The sequence below is a fragment of the Rhinoderma darwinii genome, chromosome 11, assembly GCF_050947455.1.
Source record: "Rhinoderma darwinii isolate aRhiDar2 chromosome 11, aRhiDar2.hap1, whole genome shotgun sequence".
NCBI classification, from domain to species: Eukaryota; Metazoa; Chordata; class Amphibia; order Anura; family Rhinodermatidae; genus Rhinoderma; species Rhinoderma darwinii.
Window position 1 is genome coordinate 46033634 of NC_134697.1, and position 21666 is coordinate 46055299.

At 37.4% G+C, this 21666-nt stretch overlaps 1 protein-coding gene across 2 annotated transcripts in view; it reads right to left on the reverse strand.

The window, feature by feature from the left end:
* PRKG1 (protein kinase cGMP-dependent 1) overlaps positions 1-21666 on the reverse strand; it is a 699395-nt gene that overhangs the window by 418891 nt on the left and 258838 nt on the right. For both annotated transcript variants that reach the window (XM_075841194.1, XM_075841192.1), the window contains exon 3: positions 10168-10281. In XM_075841194.1, coding sequence (XP_075697309.1) covers positions 10168-10281 — 114 coding nt within the window. The remainder of the gene's footprint in view (positions 1-10167; positions 10282-21666) is intronic.

The following is a 21666-nucleotide window of genomic DNA, read 5'->3' on the forward strand; positions in this document are numbered from 1 at the left end:
TGCCTCTGTATACTATGCTACCTGCCATATACTATGCTGCTCCTTATATACTATGCTGCCCCATATATACTATAATGCCCGCTATGCTGCCCTTTATATACTATGCTGCCCCATATATACTATGCTGCTCTCAATGTCAATCAAACATAAGGAAAAGGAGAGAGTAAACCACCCCCCTGTGAATGAAGACAGCAATGGGTGCAAGTTTTCTATAATGGTTTTGTTCTGAAGTATGCCGAGCAATACAGCTTTTATTTACATGGTGCACCTGTCTAGTCAAGCTGAGTAACCTGAGGTTCCTGGGCACCAATACCCACCAGCCATCACATGCCAATTATACACTGCTGTTTTCTTGTGTGGTAGACGGGTCTTTGTGCAACCTCAAGCACCAGAAAAAAGTTGCTACTGTATCCTCTGCACTACCTTTAGATAAGTCCTTGTGTCTTATTCTATTCTATTAAAAAGGACCCGTCAGCTCCCCTGACATGTGTTTTAGTAAATGCTTGTATTCCCCATAAAATTACAATTCTAGAACATTCTTTCTTAAAACTGTGCATTGTGCAATTCCTCTGTTATTAGTCCTGGAAATGTATGAATAAATTGACAACTGGGCATTACCATACCCACTTGTCAAAGGCTTCCTATACACTGACAATGTCCAATCAGCCCTGACATTGCCAGTCTTTGTAAGGACACACACTATTGCCAAGGGGAATGGTGACGTCCAGTTGTCAATGTTTTCATGCATTTTCAAGAGCAGTAACAGAGGAATGTCACAACGCACAGTTGCAAAAAAAAGATGCTTCAGAATAATTATGTTATGAGGAATGAAGTTATTTACTAAAAAAGATATGTCAGGAGAGCAGTCAGGTTAGGTTTTCTTTTTATTTCCAGGGGTTATTTACATGCATGTTAATGGAAACCTTGTATTGCACTACAATATATATTCTGTAGATTCCTCTTTACTATTGTTGTCTGTGAATGAACTGACTGCGAGATTGATAACATTTTAGAATAACATGAAGCATTATCTCCCTTTCAGTTTTACCTAGTATGCAGCAGCGGACTCGCTCCCAGGCCAGCTTATGATGCAGTACTCTCCTGAGCCCTCTCTATTCTGGGTCACTGGATCATGATTTGGGGCAACCTGTATTTTATTTTTAAGCCAAAACATTTAACTTCTGGCAAACCTCGTAACACAGGGTTGATTCGATGCCTGCAGAGCCTGGAAATAAATGTTTTATATACCTGTTTACGTGTTGTCTATGATACTCTCTCCTTTCTACTGTATTTGACGGCCTCCAAGCAAAATATCTACACCTTCAATTATTCATGTTTTAGAATATCAGTAGGATGACCGTCCTAACCTTATCATGTCATTGAAAACTCCAGTAAGTAGTATGAGCAGGTTCATCGAGATGAAAGATTACTACATTTTCTGGATTATCAGAAGGAGATTGAAAAATAAACATTAGTGATGGGCAGAGATGAACAAAACATGGAGAATTTGCCTTTTCAGATCACATCAAAGGATACGTCGGACATATTCCCCGATGTGCACCCGAATACCTCTGACGTAAGGGTCTGACGTATGCCAATTTATAGCCATACAGTGGAATATGTCGCTCATTGACCTCAATGTTAAAAAAAAAAATACATGCCGAACAGTATACGTTTTTTGTGTGATGGCCCACTGTACTATATAATAGAAAAAAAAGGGTATGCTAACGCATACTACACGGTTGAGGCCAAAGGAACATATGCGGAATGTGTTCATATAATAGGGTGTGAACAGAGCCTAACAAATTTAATACAACGCAATATTATTTCCCCCATTAACTAAAGACTTCGTATTTAAACCTCTAATACAATATAAGACTGAAAGAGGGCTAACTTGACGTTCCCAGCCACCAGTAAATAATTAGGGCTTCCAACTATCATGCATCATTTATAGCACTTGTCTCCTTACATGGGGCAGAGGGACCTATTGGGCCACTTCAGGTTTCAAGGCTTAAGCAAGACCAAAAATTCGGCATCCCTCTGCAACCTTATATAATAAGAAAAGAGGAATTCATAACTTGCGGCAAGTATAGTATTTGGAGAGCAACATCTTTATAATGATAACAATGCATAAACTATTACAATAGCTCCAAGAATATTAAAAAGTGGCCTTTGTTGTTTTTCCCTTGTTCAGACTCCATGGATTTCATTCTATATCTAGGAGCAATGACAGATTGGACATTGTTATTCCCACTGCAGGATTCACAAGTAACAGATTTCCCTGTGCTTCTTCTCTTTGCTGTAGGTAATTTTTGAGGTGTCATTCAAAGTCTCCTTTCCAATAACAAATGCTTGAGGGACTTTAGGAGATTCAATATATCCCACTACTTCAGGTTTAAAAGAAATAGACATACAATAACATTAAACCGGTGAAAATCCAACCGCTGAGATTGTTTACAATATCATCTGTCAGGAAAACTACAGATTCTTCGCTGGACGAGCAGTAGTACAGCGGGTAGGGGCCGAAATGAAATTCTGCTTCAGGTAAGAAATAACGAAAGAAAGCTCAATGTTGAGAAATACTTTGTTAGTAAATTATAGAAAAGACATTCGTACCGTCTGACTGTCTGGTGAATGGGAAGAGAACACGAGAAAATAGAAACTTGGAGAAAATTATTTAAAGTAAATGTCCGCATTTGAACACCATCTATTTATTTCCCTAGCTAACTAAATAATAAATTCTGTGCTGATTCCTTTAATAATGTTTTTTTTATAAGGGTTGGAGAATAGTTTTTTCTGTTATGTCCTTCTTTATTTCACACAATCATAGAGCTAAATTACAAAAATGTAGCTACATGCAGCTGCCACTAGGGGGGCTTACTGAATTTGGACTTAGGCTCTGTTCACACAGTTCATCATGGCTTCCTTTTTACAGAATCCATGATGAATTTGACAGATCTGTTATAAACTGTCATGATCCCTTTGATGGATTCCTCATGATTCGTTACAATGTTTACATGAGATGATAGAAAGAGTGACCTGAGGGATGGTTAAAGAGAGGTGTCTTTTAAGTTGTGGAAGAATGGATGGGAGGGATCCCATACCCATATACTTTATATACTTAATATATGGGGGCTTATATACATATACATGTATATATTTTTTATGAAAGTATATGGATGGCAATCCTTTATGACGCTGGGGGAAAATATGGGGAAATTTGTATTTCCAAGCCTTTTGAGCTGGGGTCTGATGTCCATCTTCAATTGCCGTAATATAGGGGAAAGTTGTGGTTTGCAAATTTAATTATATTTATAGGGGACCATTGGTTCCTGTTAGACAGGTATGAGATGCTAATATCGGTACTAAAGTAGCTAAAATTATTAAAATGTGTGAGATAAGAAATACAAATTATTTGGTGTTATTTACTAGGGAGCGTCCCAGTAAAGATCTTATTTAGATGAATGTGTTAATTCCTAGCAGAGTATGGAGAGGAGAAGATTGAGGTATGAGTTATAATGAAAAGTATAGGGCGTTTTCAGATTGGACGTCATATCCGGTAATGTTAGAGCATCACTTCCAGTAAGGGTAGTTATGTAAAGCTTAGGGATAGGGGTAGTTTAATCGGCCAGAAGTTATTGGACTAGAGCGGTTTCAGATAGACGTCATATCCCCCAGACCTCATGGGGGATGGGGTTACTTTTAAAAGTAAAGCGGAGACATTTAAAAGCTGTAATTTCTTTGCAATGAATTATTCCTGATGAAGGGGATGCCCCGATATGCGATGAATACAGATTTGTAACTGTTCTTAAATGTTCTTATTAATGAATGGTGTTTTTTTATCCCATTTGATACTCTCCATCTGTATTGCTCCGAGACTGACTGAGGAGTAAATAAGGCTATCGTAGAGTTGGGGAGAGCATGGTGGCATTATTGCATCTATTTACTTGTACCAAACCTTAGATCAGCCGCTCTCCAAGGATTTTTTCTCTCTTTGTAATTCTTATATGATACGAAACCCAAGGTTGAACATGGTCCAGTGGGATTGCAGTGGTTATTAAAGAAGTTTAGAAGATGCGGATTGTTTGTGGGTGGTAACGTGTTACCACTCACAGAGAGTGAGTGGAGAAATTCCTTATTTCATAATAAATTATTTTTTTAAATTTGTTTATTTTCCTCACTTATTTGCTTGATATTTTGCTCTCCTTAATTTTTTTATTTTTGCTTATCTTAAAGGGGTTAACTGGATTCAGCCAATTAATGTTATTTTTTGTATAATTAAAAGTAATAACATTTTCCAATATTCCATTTTCTGTATTAATTTCTCACGATTTTAAAGATCTCTACTTGCTGTTATTTAGTAGGAATATTCATTGTTTACTTCCAGCGGATAAAATTCTGTCCATCGTCATGTGATCGACACAGACGATTCATTAGAAGACACTACTCTGATACACATACTGTAACTGTAATGAGCCTGTATGTCAATCACTGTGGCAAGAAACTTTAACTTGACTCTTTCAATGGCTTTTGTTGTGTGATATCACGCTGCAGCCAGTTAGCAGAGTCAAGTTAAACTTTCCTACATCTGTATGCCACGTATTGCTTGGTTGGCACTAGTATACCATCACATAAAAAAATTAACGTCACCCACAATTCCATACCATTAGTGTATTTACCAAATAGTGATGGGTCCATCAATGTGGTCTCCTTATTAACCATTTTTTTTAAAACAATCTTTATTTCAAGAGTAATGGATGGAACCCATTATTTCTGCATTGTAGGCAGGTTATCGTAGCTGCACAGACAAGGAGAGTTCAACAGTGGGCAAGAATAAACTTTTCCCAAATATTAAACAGAACCATGAGGTTTATAGAACGCTATGCTACAATAATAGACAGAAAAGAGTCAGCTGTATATACATCATCAACTCCAGAAAGTTTATAGCAATAAATATGGCCACACACCTGTAAAAGTTGGACCACACTGAAATATAAACAGCTAGGCTGAGGTCAATGGTAAGCAGAATGTAAAATAATTCATGATAAAGCTTAGGTTGGCAGGAAAATTGTTTTCTTTTCTTTTAGAAAAATCAGACAACGCTATGAAATCCAACTTCTGTAAGGTAAAAAGTTCAGGGAGAAGTTGAAATGTCGAATGGATTTTAAAATATTGGATCTTCAAAGAGTTGAAAGAGTTTTTACAGGTTGGGCATGGAAATGTACACCAAGAACTTGATCCTTATCCACCATTAGATTTAAAATTTACAAGATTTTTATAAAAGCAAAGAAAGGAAAACAGTGGAGAAAGACCTCATAAATCTAAGGTATTTAAACAATTAGAGGGATTTTAAAATACTTTTGAAAATCGGCCAAGATCATCCTAATATCTCAAGCTTTAAAGTTTAGATTCTCCATTAAGATGATGCCACACACATGGAATCCATAAATCCGTCATTGAATCTAGATGTGTTGCACATGTTCAGCAATAGTACAGTTCTAGCTTTGTCTTCTGACTCTAAAAAACACTTTCCTTAAGTTAAATTAAACCACAAGATCTCTTATTTCTTCTCAGCATTGGTCTTCATAACACGTGTGAATTAATGGATATTTTATACTGAATTACATAGATTTTGGAGTCCCAACCTTTTGGTCATGTAGGCATGTGTAGAATTTCTATGACATTTTTAAAGTGAATTATACAGTATTTTAAGTATACCAAGGGTAGTTTTTAAAGTACTGGCAAAATAGACAGATTGTTATACTTATTTCCATATTTATTGCATTTGAATGTTAAATGCTTGCAGAGATGCGACCTCATATGGATATTATATGGGGGGGGGGGGTTCTAGTAAACAGTACGCATTTTTAACCCGTTTAGGATTGGCCTATTTTGGGTCTTTAGGAGGAAGAATCTTTTTTCGTTTTTTCATTATCGTTTTCTGAGAGTAATAACTTGTTTTATTTTATCATCCATGTAACTGTTAAAGGGCTTGTTATCTGCAGGACGAGTCATAGGTTTTTTTTTATAACCATTTTGGAGTTCATACCGTATAAAATATTCATAAACTTTTATTAACTTTTTTGGGAGTAGAATAGAAAAAAAAACAGCAATTCTACCAATGTTTTTTTTGTGTTTTCAATTTAAGCCCTTTATTTATGTTCCCTTTATTCTATGTGACAGTACAATTACAGTCACACCAAATATGTTTAGATATTTTTTAAGTTTTACTAATTTTGAACAATAGTAAAAAATTAAATAACATGTAACCTTTATTATATGGGTCATTACAATCACAGCAAAACCATATTTGTGTATTTTATTTTTTTACTTTTGCAAAATAAAAGCACTTTTTATGGAAAAACTGTTTTATTTTATTTTTATGTTTTTTTTTTAATTAACTTTTTTTAAAAAGGAATTTATTTATTTGTTTATGTCTGCCCTAGGGGACTTCACAATGTAATCTTTTGAACGCTACTGTAATGTTTTGGTCTACTTAGTATACCAAATCATTATTGCTTGTCAGTGCAAAACTGACATGCAATCTATTAGGCCATCTTAGGCCCCCGGATGTCATGACACTAATCAGCACCCCGCGATCACTTGCATGGTGCCGATGAGGAGACAGAGGGAGCCCACTCACTCTGTTACATTCCTTAGTTGCCACAGCATCTAAGGGGTTAAACAATCAGGATCAAAGTTGTCTCTGATCCCAGTGTTTGAGGTGAGATTTAAACTGTATACTACAGCCAGCACCCCCTGCAGTTAACACTGGTGCAGCTTTGGTGCCCGCTCCATCATCACAACATAACTGTACGTCGAGGCGCAGGAAGTTAGTCCTCACCACGACGAATAGTTACATTGTGGTGCTCAAAGGAGTTAAACAAATTATTAGAATACAATACCATAAACACAGCATATCATTTTATCATTTTAGGAACAATTAATTTCAATGGCATGTAAATTTTTACACTTCTGACTATCACAAATAAAACCTGAATAACACACCTGGCATATTGTGAAAATTTCACCCAATACTTTACACTCATGGGCGCCTCAAAGCGTAATATTTTGTAAAAACATCTTGCAGAAATTTAGGTTTGTGTCTATAAGAGTCAGGCTGGGTTCACACGACCTATTTAAACGAGGCGTATTATGCCTCAATTTACGGCTGAAAATACGGCTCCAATACGTCGGAAAACATCTGCCCATTCATTTGAATGGGTTTGCCGACGTACTGTGCAGACGACCTGTGATTTACGCGTCGTCGTTTGACAGCTGTCAAACGACGACGTGTAAAATTACAGCCTTGTCAAAAGAAGTGCAGGACACTTCTTGGGACGTTTTTGGAGCCGTTTTCTCATAGACTCTATTGAAAACAGCTCCAAAAACGGCCGAAAAAACGTCGCGAAAACGTTGCGAAAACGGCACGAAAAATGCAGCGAAAAACGTGAGTTGCTCAAAAAACTTCTGAAAATCAGGTGCTGTTTTCCCTTGAAAACAGCTCCGTATTTTCAGACATTTTTGGCTCAGCGTGTGAACATACCCTGATCCAAGCAGCGCCTAAAACGCACCACTTTTTAGGAAAGTGCAGATTTCACAGTTATGTATATGTCTACATGCACTCATCTTCACATAGACCAGAAATCTCTGCAATCCAAATGTCGTATACATTCAAGTTGATAATGTTGATGATGTGTAAGGTCATATTTACACTGGGTAGTTTGGTGTAGGGTTTGATCCAGGATTGGATCCGAAAAGGGAGAAAAAGTAATAAAAAAAAGCAACAGTTGACTAAGAAAATATGCATTAAAAACTGCACTGGGTGAACTTGGCCTTATACAGAAGTTACCTCAACCACTTCTTGCTGAATTGTAGCTAAATGCAGAATCTGATCAAGGAAAAGTAACTTGATTCCCAGCCCACTAGCACCCAGCACCCAGGCACATGGCCCATTAGCCCCCCAGCTATGTCTCTGATATGCTAATTATAGATGTTGATCAGCCGGTGTGCCATCTTTACATATGTTGCATACTCCATTTACAGTATTACATTCCTTTTTATGTAACTAAAGAAATGTATAACCAGAAAGATTTGTGCGCGCTTTACGCTGGGGTAAATAAATAATACATCTGATAAGCCCTGTGTTGATGTATTAAACTCCTGACAATAGGAAGGGATATTTGTCAACTCTTTATAGTTGTTTATTAATAATATTTTCTTTACTATGTTTTGTCCTTACAGTCTATATTTCTCTTGTAATGTTTCATAAAAAGTGAAGGAATGCACTTATCACTCAACTTGACTGAGAACATGTTTATCCTACAGAGATAAATCCGATGAAATATCAGTTTAACCAGCTCAGAAGATAGACTCCTCTGTAAACGTGAATTTTATCACAAGTCTGGGTTTCTCTAAATAGCCATATTGAGTGCAGTTTACGAGTTCTTTGTTTAGCCAATGGATGGGAGTTAAACAGTGAAGCTTTTACTACGGTACTATTGAAATACAGTTTTATCTTTGTTTTTTGTTATTAATGTTTCAATCAATGACATTTTTTGAAAATGTTTTTAAAAGGCACTTGAAGGGGTTGTCCGATCAGCACTAACTCTCTCGCCATATGGACTAGCATAGGGGGGGGGGGGTTGCCAGCTTAGCACTCCCCTCCGTCATTCAGATCGGAGAACTGCTGCAAAGAGCAAAACTTGCTCTGATGGGCCACAAATTAAATCATTGCCCATTCATTTAAATGTGCGCTATGAAACATCTAGCCATCCATATTTACCTCTGGCAATAATGGCTGAATGCTGGGGGTTATAGAAGCCAAACCCACAGTTATACGAAGATGTATGATGCTCTAGATGTTACTGTGTTTGCAGAACTGACGCGAAAAGAATAAGGTGGTTACTTGCCTGACTGTCAAAATAGTACTTTCTACAGTGAGAACCTACAGAAGAGAACTTCAGATTGCAACTTTCTAGTCTGTTAAGCTGAGTTCACAGGTAGCGTTAATACTACAGAATTTCCAACTGGAATTTCAATAGTGAAATTCTGCAGTGTTTTCGCAAAAGAAATTGACGTGCTGCAGGTTGAGAATCTGAACCTATACGTATTTTCTGCAAATTGTTCCCACAGCATTGCATGAGATTTGTTCAAATCTCCTTCACTTTGCTTCTACCGTAATACGTTGCGGAATTTCCAGGCAGAAATTCCACAGTATTTACGCTATGTGTGAGCTTAGCCTTAGTATAACTTGGAAACCTGTACAAACTATATTATATATAAAAAAAAAAGCTATATAAACTGTATCATAATCTGCATGATCTGGACCCTAGCTTGTCAGAGGGGGTCGCCCCCTCTCTCTAACGATTTAAGTGCCATGGTTGCTATTAACCGCAGCATTTAATGGATTACAGTGAGGTTTTGGCTGTAACATAAAGCCGACACCCGCTTTGTATGGAGTGGGCTCAGCCTGTGCGCCCGCTCCATACTTCCCCTAACCGGCTACGACATAACTGTATGTTATATGTCGGGAAGGGGCTATAAAAGTACCTGTACAACAGGAAGAATACGTTATTTATTTCTGCAACAACAGTGAATACAAACAAAAGTGTAGACCCTCTTAACTACAAAATCACACCCCCATCCCACAAATAAGCTGAATACCCTCATCTTTTTAACTACTTACTATGCTCCACTAAGTTTTATCTGCCAGTAGTGTTCAAATAATTATTGGAACTGAGATGTAATACCAAATACAGTCCATGGACAAGAGTGGCACTGTTTCTGGAAAAAATGCTGATTATTTTTCCAGTTTCTTAGTCAACCCCTTTTCAGCTACTGTGTACCCATTTATAATTTAATGGAATATAATTACTATCAGAGTGTTTAGATCCCTGAAAATGCACTAAATGCAACACTTCGTCCAATATTCATTTTGAGATTGACATTATTGTTCCTAGATAATGAAAAAAAATGCTCAACAATGTGAATTCTAGCGCAGAGATTACCATTAACTTTGGAAAGAAAACAAAAGTTTGTATTAAACCGATGTATCTTGTTTATTACAATGTCATCATTTCCCTTTGTACTTTTTGAGCCTATAAAATATTTACAGGGCATTAGAGAGACCAAACTGTGCAGATAATTAACAGAGTAAAATCTTACTTTTTACGGTTGCTGTGCGGGTGCAGTTGTAAAGAATAGCAAGCTCCCCAAATACTTTTCCTGGTCCCATGGTGCAGAGCTTCACACTTTCTTTTGTTACTTCTACCTTGCCATCTGAAAAATAGAAAGTTATAATAAAGAAGTTAATATTGATATTCAATTCAAAATGTGGACAATATTTTTCTGTTCTACTTTAGAAACGGAAACTTCTAGAAAAATACAGAAAAAACGGAATTATTAAAAACGTCTAATTACACATTTAAAAATAGGACTTGTGATTTTAAGCTCGGTGGTTGTTCCCACGGACAAGTAGAGTTCCAATCCTACCATTTTCCCAACAAAACAAAGCAATTGGCTGCTCACCTCAACCTGAGGCCTAATGCACATGTCCTTGGCTTCATACCACTAAGATAGGGGACTCCGAGCGCTGCCATATTATGCTCATTCAGGTACTGTATGACGGAGATATCTTCCTCTAGAAGCAATGATTCTATCGAGAATATCACCGTAATACCGGATTTGTAGGAACATGCCATGATATTTTGATTTATAAAGAATCAGACAGAAAAAATAACTCTCTCTGCCTCCATATAAAATCAGTAAGGCTCCATGCACCTCTAGTGGTGCCCTATTACCGCTTTGTAGAACTAATATACAGCATAAGGCCTTAGACTGGTCAAAAAGTAAAATGCACTATGTATGGTCGTCCTCAGAGAAGGACCCTCACAGCAGTTAGTGTTAAATGTATTTATACAGTATATCACAAAATTATATTATGCAGGTATAGTCCTACTCCTAGCCAAAGTGATTGTGCCTCACCCAAGAGGACTATTGTCAGCTGTCAGTCATATGATTCTGTCCCAAGTGGCAGGCTTCTGTAATGCTATACCATTCCTGGTGCTACATAATAGGGTCTGTACCGGTGAACCACATCCATATGTGATTCCGGAGGCTAACCTTTGGGGAATATAGGTTGATGGAATACAATATTCTGTATATTTACTAATAAAACAATCTTCTTTTCTCAAAACAAAAACAGAGGGGTTCATTGGCTTGTTGCTGTTTTTTTAACCTCATTTGAGCTAATGTTTTCCTATGACAGTGGGTAATTCCTATTATGAAAGTACAGACATTGCTACACATGGATTGCTATGTCCTCTATGCATCCATTAAACCGGCAGCATTTGTGCAGCACTATTCTTGCCCTCCTTGGAAACATATATTTTATGAATGAGGAAATATATATAGCCCCAGAAGTGCTGTTAAAACTTTGAAAAAACATAACTCTGATACACGTTGCCACATTACGTATGGCACAGCTCCTGGCATTTCCCTTGGCTCATCATTAAAATCCACAGTTTAGCATGGCAGCCACAGCTAATTGGAATTTTTGTCAAGATAAACAACCCACGAGTGACTCAGTAGGTCTGCCTTGTTGCACGCCGAACGGGTCTCCATGTCTTTTCAAAACTCTGTAAACTTCTTATAGAAGTTTAGGAAAGTCAGGGAAAACTCTTGTAACAGAATTAGCGCAGAAAACATATAAGAGTGACTCTTTAGCTAACCCAATAGTAATATTTAAAGAGTAATATTAAGTAATGTAATACTTGCAGTAATTTTTTTTTATGTTATTAAAAAAAAAAAAAAACATTCCCTGCAATTACACTTTTTAGAAGTATATTGTGGATTCTCACACAGAACATTTTTTCAATTTTAATACATTTTCAACATGTTATAAATCAAAGCACAGTTTGAACATTCTAGGCAGGAGCTACAGATATGCTCATCCTGCACTTTCTGGTTCATGAAAAGAATGCCATAACAATAGTAAAAACTGCCACATAGACATACTACACTGACAGAAAATACATTAGTGATTGCCACTTTTAGAAATCCCTCATAAGCTAGACCAAAATCTCAGCAATGACAACTTAGAGGTGATCTTATTAATATGTATAAGTATATGTGTGGTCAATACAGAGAACTAGCACATGATCTGTACTGTCCAAGGACTCTACAAAGGACCAGGGAACATTCATTGCGTGTGGAAGAAAGACGTTTCAGACATCAATATAGGAAAGGGTTCTTTACAGTTAGAGTAGTCAAACTATGGAATGCCCTACCCCAAAGAAGTGATAGTGGTAGATATAAAGTCAGCATTTAAAAAAAGGCTACATGTCTATTTACTGACGAATGGCATTGAGGGTTATTACTAATCTAGCAATGAAAGACGTGTAATTGATTAAGAAGGGTTGAACTTGATGGACCTGTGTCTTTTTTTCAACCTATGTAACTATATAGTATAACAAAAAAGTCAGGGACTTATATTTTCAGTGTAATATTTATGGAACGAATTGCTGTTATCAATGTGTTGTTTAATTAAAAACAAACTAATCCCAATGTATGGTTGTACTTCAAAGGATGAAAAGAAGAAAGCATTAAGAGAAATAACCGTTCATTGAAAGTATATTAGGAAAGATGAGCGATTCTTTATTAAAAAAAAAATCCCTTTCAATTGGAGCCATGGAGAAAAAGTATGACAGTTATTTCCAAGAGGGGAAATTATTTTGACCTATAGCCATTATTTAATTTCCATCTTTTTCTCTATTCTTTTTGAACTTAATCTCCACGATGAGTAAGTCGGTCTTTATTGGGCCAGTAACACCAAGAACATGGTTATCAAAGGAGACAAGTCATAAGAATAAAGAGATGTCTAAGGGCAATCCTAATTCCTACAAAGTTGATGAGAATGGGAACACAATGGGGTATAAAATGGCAATTCATAATGAATTCACCATTCTGGATAAGGAGCTCAGGTGATATATGATAAAATAAAACTGTGATATTTCCAAAAATTGTCAACCCCAGGTCTTAATATTACTACAAGAATTGCAGGTTGAGCTTAATTGTATCTATCTATCTATCTATCTATCTATCTATCTATCTATCTATCTATCTATCTATCTATCTATCTATCTATCTATCTATCTATCTATCTGTCTATCTGTCTATCTGTCTATCTGTCTATCTGTCTGTCTGTTTGTCTGATTTCCGGGGCGACGATTGTAAGTTGAAAATTTTGTAACTTGAAAATATAACTTCCTGGAAAACTAGTCATTATTTCCAAATCCCCCAAAATGTCAATCACAGATAAGAAAAAAAGATGATTTAGCAGATAACTAGTACAGATAAAGCAAGTTCTCACATATAAGAAAGTGCCACACACACCCCCTTGTAGAAAGTACATTGCAAAGTGTAAAATCTGCACCGAAAATCTGCGCCAAATCCGCGATGTGTGAACACAGCCTAACTGATTTTCAGTTGCAGAAATGTCTGCAATAAAATCTGCTGCGTGTGACTAGACCCATAAAGGGTTGTGTTCTCTGAATGGTGATACAGTATCTCTTTGGGTTAAAATAATGCAGTAGGTTGACCTGCAAGTCCAAAGTAAAACTACTGGTAATACGTAGTGATATCATGATAACTTGCACCAATTCCGTTTTTCCATTTGACAATACTAGCTCTTCAGCATCTGTATGATGATTGTTATGTCTGTGAAAAAGTCAGTAAATGGAAATTTAACATTTCTATTAATTATAATAATCATGTTATTGTGACTGACATATATATATATATATATATATATATATATATACAGACATATATCCATATATACATAGATAGATGATAGATAGATAGATAGATAGATAGATAGATAGATAGATAGATAGATAGATAGATAGATAGATAGATAGATAGATAGATAGATAGATAGATAGATAGATAGATATGATGAATCATCAATAATATTTTCCTGTGCACCAGTGGTGGGACAACTAAGTGTGGGAAAAACTCAAATTGTTGTAATCGTTCATCTATTTGCATGAAAACAGTTGAGCACAGATGAAAATATACTGATACTAATAATCAGTAAGTGTATCAACATTATTATGTTGAATGAGGAGATTCATCAAATCAGCCACTTACTACCTGACTTATTTTCAGGTTTCATTTTGTGGAATCTAACGTTATATATCACTAAAGTACAGGATTACAACCATGTGAATTGGTCTTAAAATGGATATTCACGTTTAAACAGCATGTCATTAATAGGTTCAAAATTCTGAACTGATTAATTTCCTAATATATCTTTATGGTGGTCAAAGTTTGGATTTTCCGATACAGAGCTCCAAATTTCCTGTATACATAAATTCAAAACATAACATTCTGGCTGCTTGCACTCACCACTAGAGGGAGCTTAAGAGCTTACTGCATTATGATTTATTATTGAGTTCAGTATTTAATCTGTGTGCTCCTAAGCTCCCTCTAGTGGTGGCTGTAGGTAGCCAAAATGTTATCTTTTAAATCTATGGCTATATAAGGGATTTGGAGCTCTGTATCAGATAAGCAAAGCTTGGACTGTTATAAAGATATATTAAGAAATGAAACAGCACATCATTTTTTACCTATTTACAGTAGATTTAAAGTAAGAAATGTTGCTGATGCTGCAGGATTGTTCAGTAATGCAGATGAGTACCCTGGAGTTAGTTTGAGCAGATTATTGAAGCCTGTAGTAATGCTGTGATTACTTTATTGGGAATGTTGCCAGGTACAATTTGTTTTTACATAACACTACATCTCATCATTTCTATTAAATCTATTAATTCCTCTTAGAAACAGTTGCAATTGTTGGTCGAACAGGTGAGAAGGACAGCAGGTATTTTTTATTCATCCTGGTCTCTAAACTGACATCTAACCTGAACAAGGCCCCCGGGAAATGATACTAATAAAGTGATTACCCAATTAAATCTGAATGGCCATAAAGTGGGATTCTATACAGCAATTCCCCTAAATAGCACTTTACTCTGCGCGCAAAACTTTAGCAATATCAGCTAACATCTGAAAAACGCTGAAAAAAAAAAGAAAATCCATAAAGCAGCTAGTTTGTTGTGACATTCATCTTCCTAAAGTGGTTATCATGTGTCTGCCCACACAAGATGATAAATGTCATATCAGACGCAGATTATCAAGTATTAGAGATATACAATTTAAGTGTCTATTCTACCTTCCGAAATGTGCAGTTGCACTTTTATATGGTCTGCGGGACAGTGAAGACTCCTGACAAGGACTGAGTGTGTGTGTACACAAAAGTAGAAACCCTATTTCTCATGCACATCCCTTGGGTTTGTTTGTGTCTGAATCCGTACAGGGGAGAAGTTGTGGATTGATGGTAGAATTGTATGACTTGTCACTTTGATATCAGACTTTTATTAACACTGCAGCAGATGGAAAGCAAGTAAATTGAAGCCAATTTTCAAAAAATTACAAAAAAATTAATTTTTGCTGAAGATTGAACCAGCCAACCCACAGTTCAATTCTTGCCTATAGAGGGCCAAAATCAATGTGGAATGGGGGAAAATTGTCACCAGTCGATGCAAGTAATCAAACAGTCCCATTATTAGTGAGCAGGACTTCCCATGGCCACGTCTCATAAAGCCCTGGCTTGTGCATAAAACTCACAGGTTTAACCTGAATATTTTATAAGCCACTGAGCAGGGATCCAGGAACAATATGTATGGCACACTACCATTGCAGTCCATCGCAGGAATGCTACAAGGACTGGTTTACATACATACAGTAGGCCATTACTCTAATCCTAAAATTAGGGAACCCTTATTAACTGACACTTTGAATCGGCTAACCCCTATCCAATCTCCAGCAAAATTGGAATTGTCCAGTTGGTAATATTACTCTCTCAGTAATATGGTCCTTGAGAGCATATGTTGGAGACCACCTATCTTTCCATACACCGTCCATGGATGTGCTGCTTGTATATAAAGGGTGCTGACCAGGTACCTGCATCTAATGATCTGTAGCTGATAACTTCTGTAGAAAGTATATCAGCTCTTGCTGGTCTGTAACTTTTAAATCAAGTGAAACATGTTTTACCACTTTGCACAATTTAGTCAGTCATCTTTGTGTTTAATGCACTAGTACATCACATGGAGTGGGAGGGTGAACAGTTAGCAAAAATGCTGTTTCTGATCTGTCAAGGGGCCTCTGGCACTTTTTGTCACACTTACAGGGTCACTGTGGCTGGCACTCATGGAGATATTGTTGACATTTGGGGAGATATTGGCTCAAATTTATGTGGGTACTGTATCACTTATGGGAAATCTTTGGTCGTCATTTTTGGGGCACTGTGGTTGGCCGAATGGAAGCACCGTCTGTCTCTTATGGAAGCTAAGTGACTTCTTTAATGAAGGTATTAGGGCTGTGAATATTATGAGGCAATGTGACTCAAAAAGGCACTCAAAAAGAGCATACTGTATAACAAATCATCTGCCGTGTACATATCTGCTTGTTGTAGATAGGGTGGACATACTATTCCTCAATATCACACAAAGATTTGTGGGTATACATCAGGCTTAGACTGATCAAAGAACCAAAAGATCCCCTAGTGGTCTTAGGCTCGGACATGATAATAAGGCCCACACACAACAAGGACTGTGAGCTCTAGCAGTGACTAAAGTTTGCAGCAGAATAGATCTATGGATGCTCTCTTTTTTTAGATCAGGAAAAAACGCAGCAGAATACAGTAGCAGCATAGTGGATGGGATTTAATAAATCTCATCCACAGGCTGCGTAAAAGTTCAGAGCCGAAATTGACCTGCGGTGCGTAATCTTCAGACCACAGCCTGTCAATTCCTGTAAAAACCGCAGGAAATGGTGCATTTTTGCCGCAGCGGAAAGCCTTTAACTTTCAACAGAATTGCTGCAGAAATTAACACTTAGTCTACTGCAGAGTGAAATAAAAAAAATAATAGCCACCTCTATAGCTGGATGGTGGGACCTCAGTATTATTGGATGGATGTGTTATCATTGGGAAGCAATGAACGAGTCTGCTGCATGACATTAATATCCATTGTTTTATTCTATTTTATGTGGAACAAAGAAGGCTTTGCTTTACTGGACACTGTTTGATATATGCTTTGTATATGTCCAAAGAGGAGATGAGAGGCAGAGATGTAAGTTTTCTTTGTTTGATTCCGTCTTTACTATTGGGTTTTCAGTTTCCAAGATACCGTAAACCTTTGAGAAGGGACTTGTAAAATTTATTTAAAGGACAATAAATAATACAACTGTGTAGTGAGTGCAAATGAAAATGTGACACCCACACCAAATTTAAAACAGAAAAGCTACTCAGTCGCAGGTGGGGATATAGTATAGAATTACTGGCCATATTTACATTCAGGAGTCAGGAAAATTCGGTGACAGTCCCTGCATTTTGAATTCTGCATATACAATAGCTTCAATTCCCATATTAAAGTGGTATTCCAGCTGTCATCATTAATTACCCATTAAGGCCATGTTCAGATATGGCAGAATTTTTCCGCTGCAGATTTTGTTGCAAGTACGTGGCAATTATGCAATGAATCTGCAACAACATTTGCATATTTGACAGTTTGTTCAGATGTTGCGGATTTGCCACAGATTTCAACTCTTGTATTGCAAAGACTGAAATCCACAGTGAAAATCCTCTGCTTCTTCGCTGATGGCCATGCATGCTGCGGAATAAAAATTCTGCACCGCAGCCTATTTTTCGGCATGACTTTTTCTGCAACGTCTGCACTAAGTTACATAAAAAGCCATAGAAAGTATTTTGAAAAAAGTCTGCTGCGGATTTCTACTGGCGACTGTCCGCAGCTGAATTCCACAGCAATTCCGCCACGTCTGAACATGCCCTGGTAGATGATAATTGTTAGATTGGTGGGGTCCAACTGCTGGAACCCTCACCGATTATTAGAACCACGATGGCCACTGTTGGGAGGAGTTGTATGGAGTGATGACGGGGAATGCAAGCTTCTGGTCCATACAGAAATAATGGGTCACAATTATACGGCTGGTTTCATGTAGTCATTAGACCTCTAGGTTAGCCCAGTTTTTAATTTAACAAAATTAAAGAGATTTTAGCGATTCTATTTCAGGCGGTATCTATCTTACCTCCACTAATCTAACATGATTTATCTCATAGATACAGTAGGTGATAAATGATGGGGGTTGCAATACCCATTCAAACAAGTTATAGAATATTTGAATATAATATATAAAATGTTATATTACATTAGTAATAAAAAAAAAATTTTTCTTGCGATTTGATTTCAGTATAGTCTCTCACCATCTAAGAGCATATCCAATGCTATGGTATTAAATGTTTCTGCCACATGTCTAACATGGTCATAAAAAGTTAAAATGTAAAATACAGAATTAAAATTCAAACTACATTTTGAGTTCAATGGGATATAATGAGAAAATGGCCAGTAAATATACACCAGGCTAATTTTACTGATATTCATAATCTTTATGATAGTTCTTTAAAATATCATTGAGTTTGATCCTAGATTACAATAAGTCTAAAGCATTTTTCACACGGCGCTAAAAACAACAACGTGGAAACGTGTCAAAAACGCTAGCATTTTTGTAAAGCGCTTTTTAACCCCTTCGGGATGAAGCCATTTTTGATTTTTAATTTTCGTTTTTCACTCCCCGCATTCCAAGAGCCATAACTTTTTTTATTTTTCCGTCAATAGAGTGGTGTGAGGGCTCATTGTTTGCGGGAGGAGTTGTAGTTTATTTTGATACCATTTATAGTCCCATATAATGTACTGGGAAACTGAAAAAAAATTATTTGGGGCTGAAGTTGGAAAAAACTGTGATTCCTTAATTGTTTTTTGGGTTTTACGACAACTCTTTATTCTGTGGATCAATACGATTACGGTGATACAGAATGTATATTGTTTTTTTTATATTTTACCACTTTTATTGATAATAAACTTTTTGTTAAAAAAACGTTTGTGTCGCCACATTCTGAGAGTCATAACTTTTTTATTTTTTCACCGATTGAGTCGTGTGGGGGCTTATTTTTTACAGGACGAGCTGTAGTTTTTATCGGTACCGTTTTTGCTATGTAGAACTTTTTGATCACATTTTATTAAATTTGTTTTGAGAGCTAAGGTGACCAAAAACAGCGATTTTGGCGTTTTATATTTTTATTTTTTACGGCGTTCACCGTGCACATTAAATAACACTATATTGTAATAGTTCAAACTTTTACAGATGCAGCAATACAAATTTTGTTAACTTTTTTTATTTTATAAATTACTTTAGGGCAAAATTGCAAAAGGGGGGCTTTTTGAACTTTTTATATTTTCACTACTAAAACCTTTTTTTCACTTTTTTTGCACACTTTATTAGCGCCTCTAGGGGACTTGAACCAGCGATCGTTAGTTCGCTGGTACAATATACTGCAATACTATCGTCATTTTTACAAGCATCTGTTATGCCCTGCCACAGGGGGCCTTCATTAGGAGCTGCCATAACAACCGTCGTCATCCCCCGATCGCTGCTTCCGGCTGTTAGGCCTGATTTACACGAGCGTGTGCGTTTTGCGCGCGCAAAAAACGCAGCGTTTTGCGCGCGCAAAAGGCACTTGACAGCTCCGTGTGTCATCCGTGTATGATGCGCGGCTGCGTGATTTTAGAGATGAGGCCAGTCGACGTCCGTCACTGTCCAGGGTGCTGAAAGAGCTAACTGATCGGCAGTAACTCTTTCAGCACCCTCGACAGTGAATTCCGATCAAAATATACACCAATCTGTGAATAAAAAAAAGACGTTCATACTTACCAAGAACTTCCTGCTTCCTCCAGTCCGGTCTCCCGGCCGATGCCTTGGTGACGCGTCCCTCTCTTGTCATCCGGCCCCACCTCCCAGGATGACGCGGCAGTCCAAGTGACCGCTGCAGCCTGTGATTGGCTGCAGCCTGTGCTTGGCCTGTGATTGGCTGCAGCTGTCACTTGGACTGAATTGTCATCCCGGGAGGTCAGACTGGAGGAAGAACCTGGGAGTTATCGGTAAGTCAGAACTTCTGTTTATTTTTACACGTACATGTATATTGTGATCGGAAGTCACTGTCCATTGTGCTGAACCAGATTAACTCTTTCAGCACCGTGGACAGTGACTGTCTCCCGACGTCGCGTACCGGAAAAATTTTTGCCGGGTTCGGTCAAAACGAGTTCGGCCGAACCCGGTGAAGTTCGGTGCGCTCATCTCTAATTTGACACTCCGTTTGGATGTTTGTAAACAGAAAAGCACGTGGTGCTTTTCTGTTTACATTCATCCTTTTGACAGCTCTTGCGCGAATCACGCAGTTCGCACGGAAGTGATTCCGTGCGGCATGCATGGTTTTCACGCACCCATTGACTTCAATGGGTGCGTGATGCGCGAAAAACGCACGATTATAGAACATGTCGTGAGTTTTACGCAACGCACTCGCGCTGCGCAAAATTAGAGTAATATAGGTGCGTACGACACGCGTGAAAAGCACGCGCGTCGCACGCGCGTATATTACGCTCGTGTAAATGAGGCCTTAGTCCCGGGTATCCGCTGTAAAATACAGCCGACACCCGCAGTATATGGAGCGCGCTCCAAACATCACCACCCGCACCCGGACGTAATAGCACGTCTGGGTGCGCAAAGTGTTTAAAATACAGGCGTCGTATGCACTAACAATGAGCTTTCCTATTGATGCCAATGGGAGGCTTAAATTATGCACTTTCGTCACATTTTTGTGCCAAAAAATACATTGAATATGCATCATGTGAACAGGGCCTAAATAAACACCCATGACAAACTTGGCATCACACCCTAAATAATATAACTAGCAAATTGAAACAGCCAATTTGGCAGAATTCTTAAATTGTTGCTATAAAAATTTAGCTTCTACTTTACTAAATCAGCCGCATAAAATCAGAGACAGATCATTAGATTATAATGCAAGTATTCTATCTACAGATGGTCTGATCATAAAATACAGATCTTTTTGGAAATCTGTACAAGGGATGGACATTTCATGGAAGCAACCTTCTAATGTAGATGTGAAATCCGATATTGATATATTTTGATTGTGCAATTTAATATATGACACCTAGTGTCGAGGTGCCCATTTATTTCAGATTAGACAATAATTCTATGTTTATGATAATCTACTCCCTTCCAGTCACAGATTTCCAATCAATGTTAATGGATAAACCCATGGTAAGAGTAAAGTTACTGTTAATCATATTTTCAATACCAGTCTTAGAAGAAAGTGTTTAATGTTGATAGTAATTTTCTAGAACCTGCATGTAACTGAACCGTAAAGGAGTCTTCTTGGCAGAGAAAAATGTTCACTGATGAATAATAATTTGCAAAAGTAAAATAATTACTAATATATATGTTTTTTGGTAATGGAGCGTTCGTGAGATTTTATCTTTTTTCCCCGTCGCCGGAAGTCCTGTAGTTCCTCCATAGACACTGATATGATATCTTTCTGCAGTTTAAGGAGCACTCTTCCGTTCTCGTCTTATCTGCTGCGCTCCCCCTGGGTCACGTCAGTGGTCACATGAGTCGACCATAGATTCCGAGTGCATGAATTCAAATGCAATTGAGATACCAGCGTAC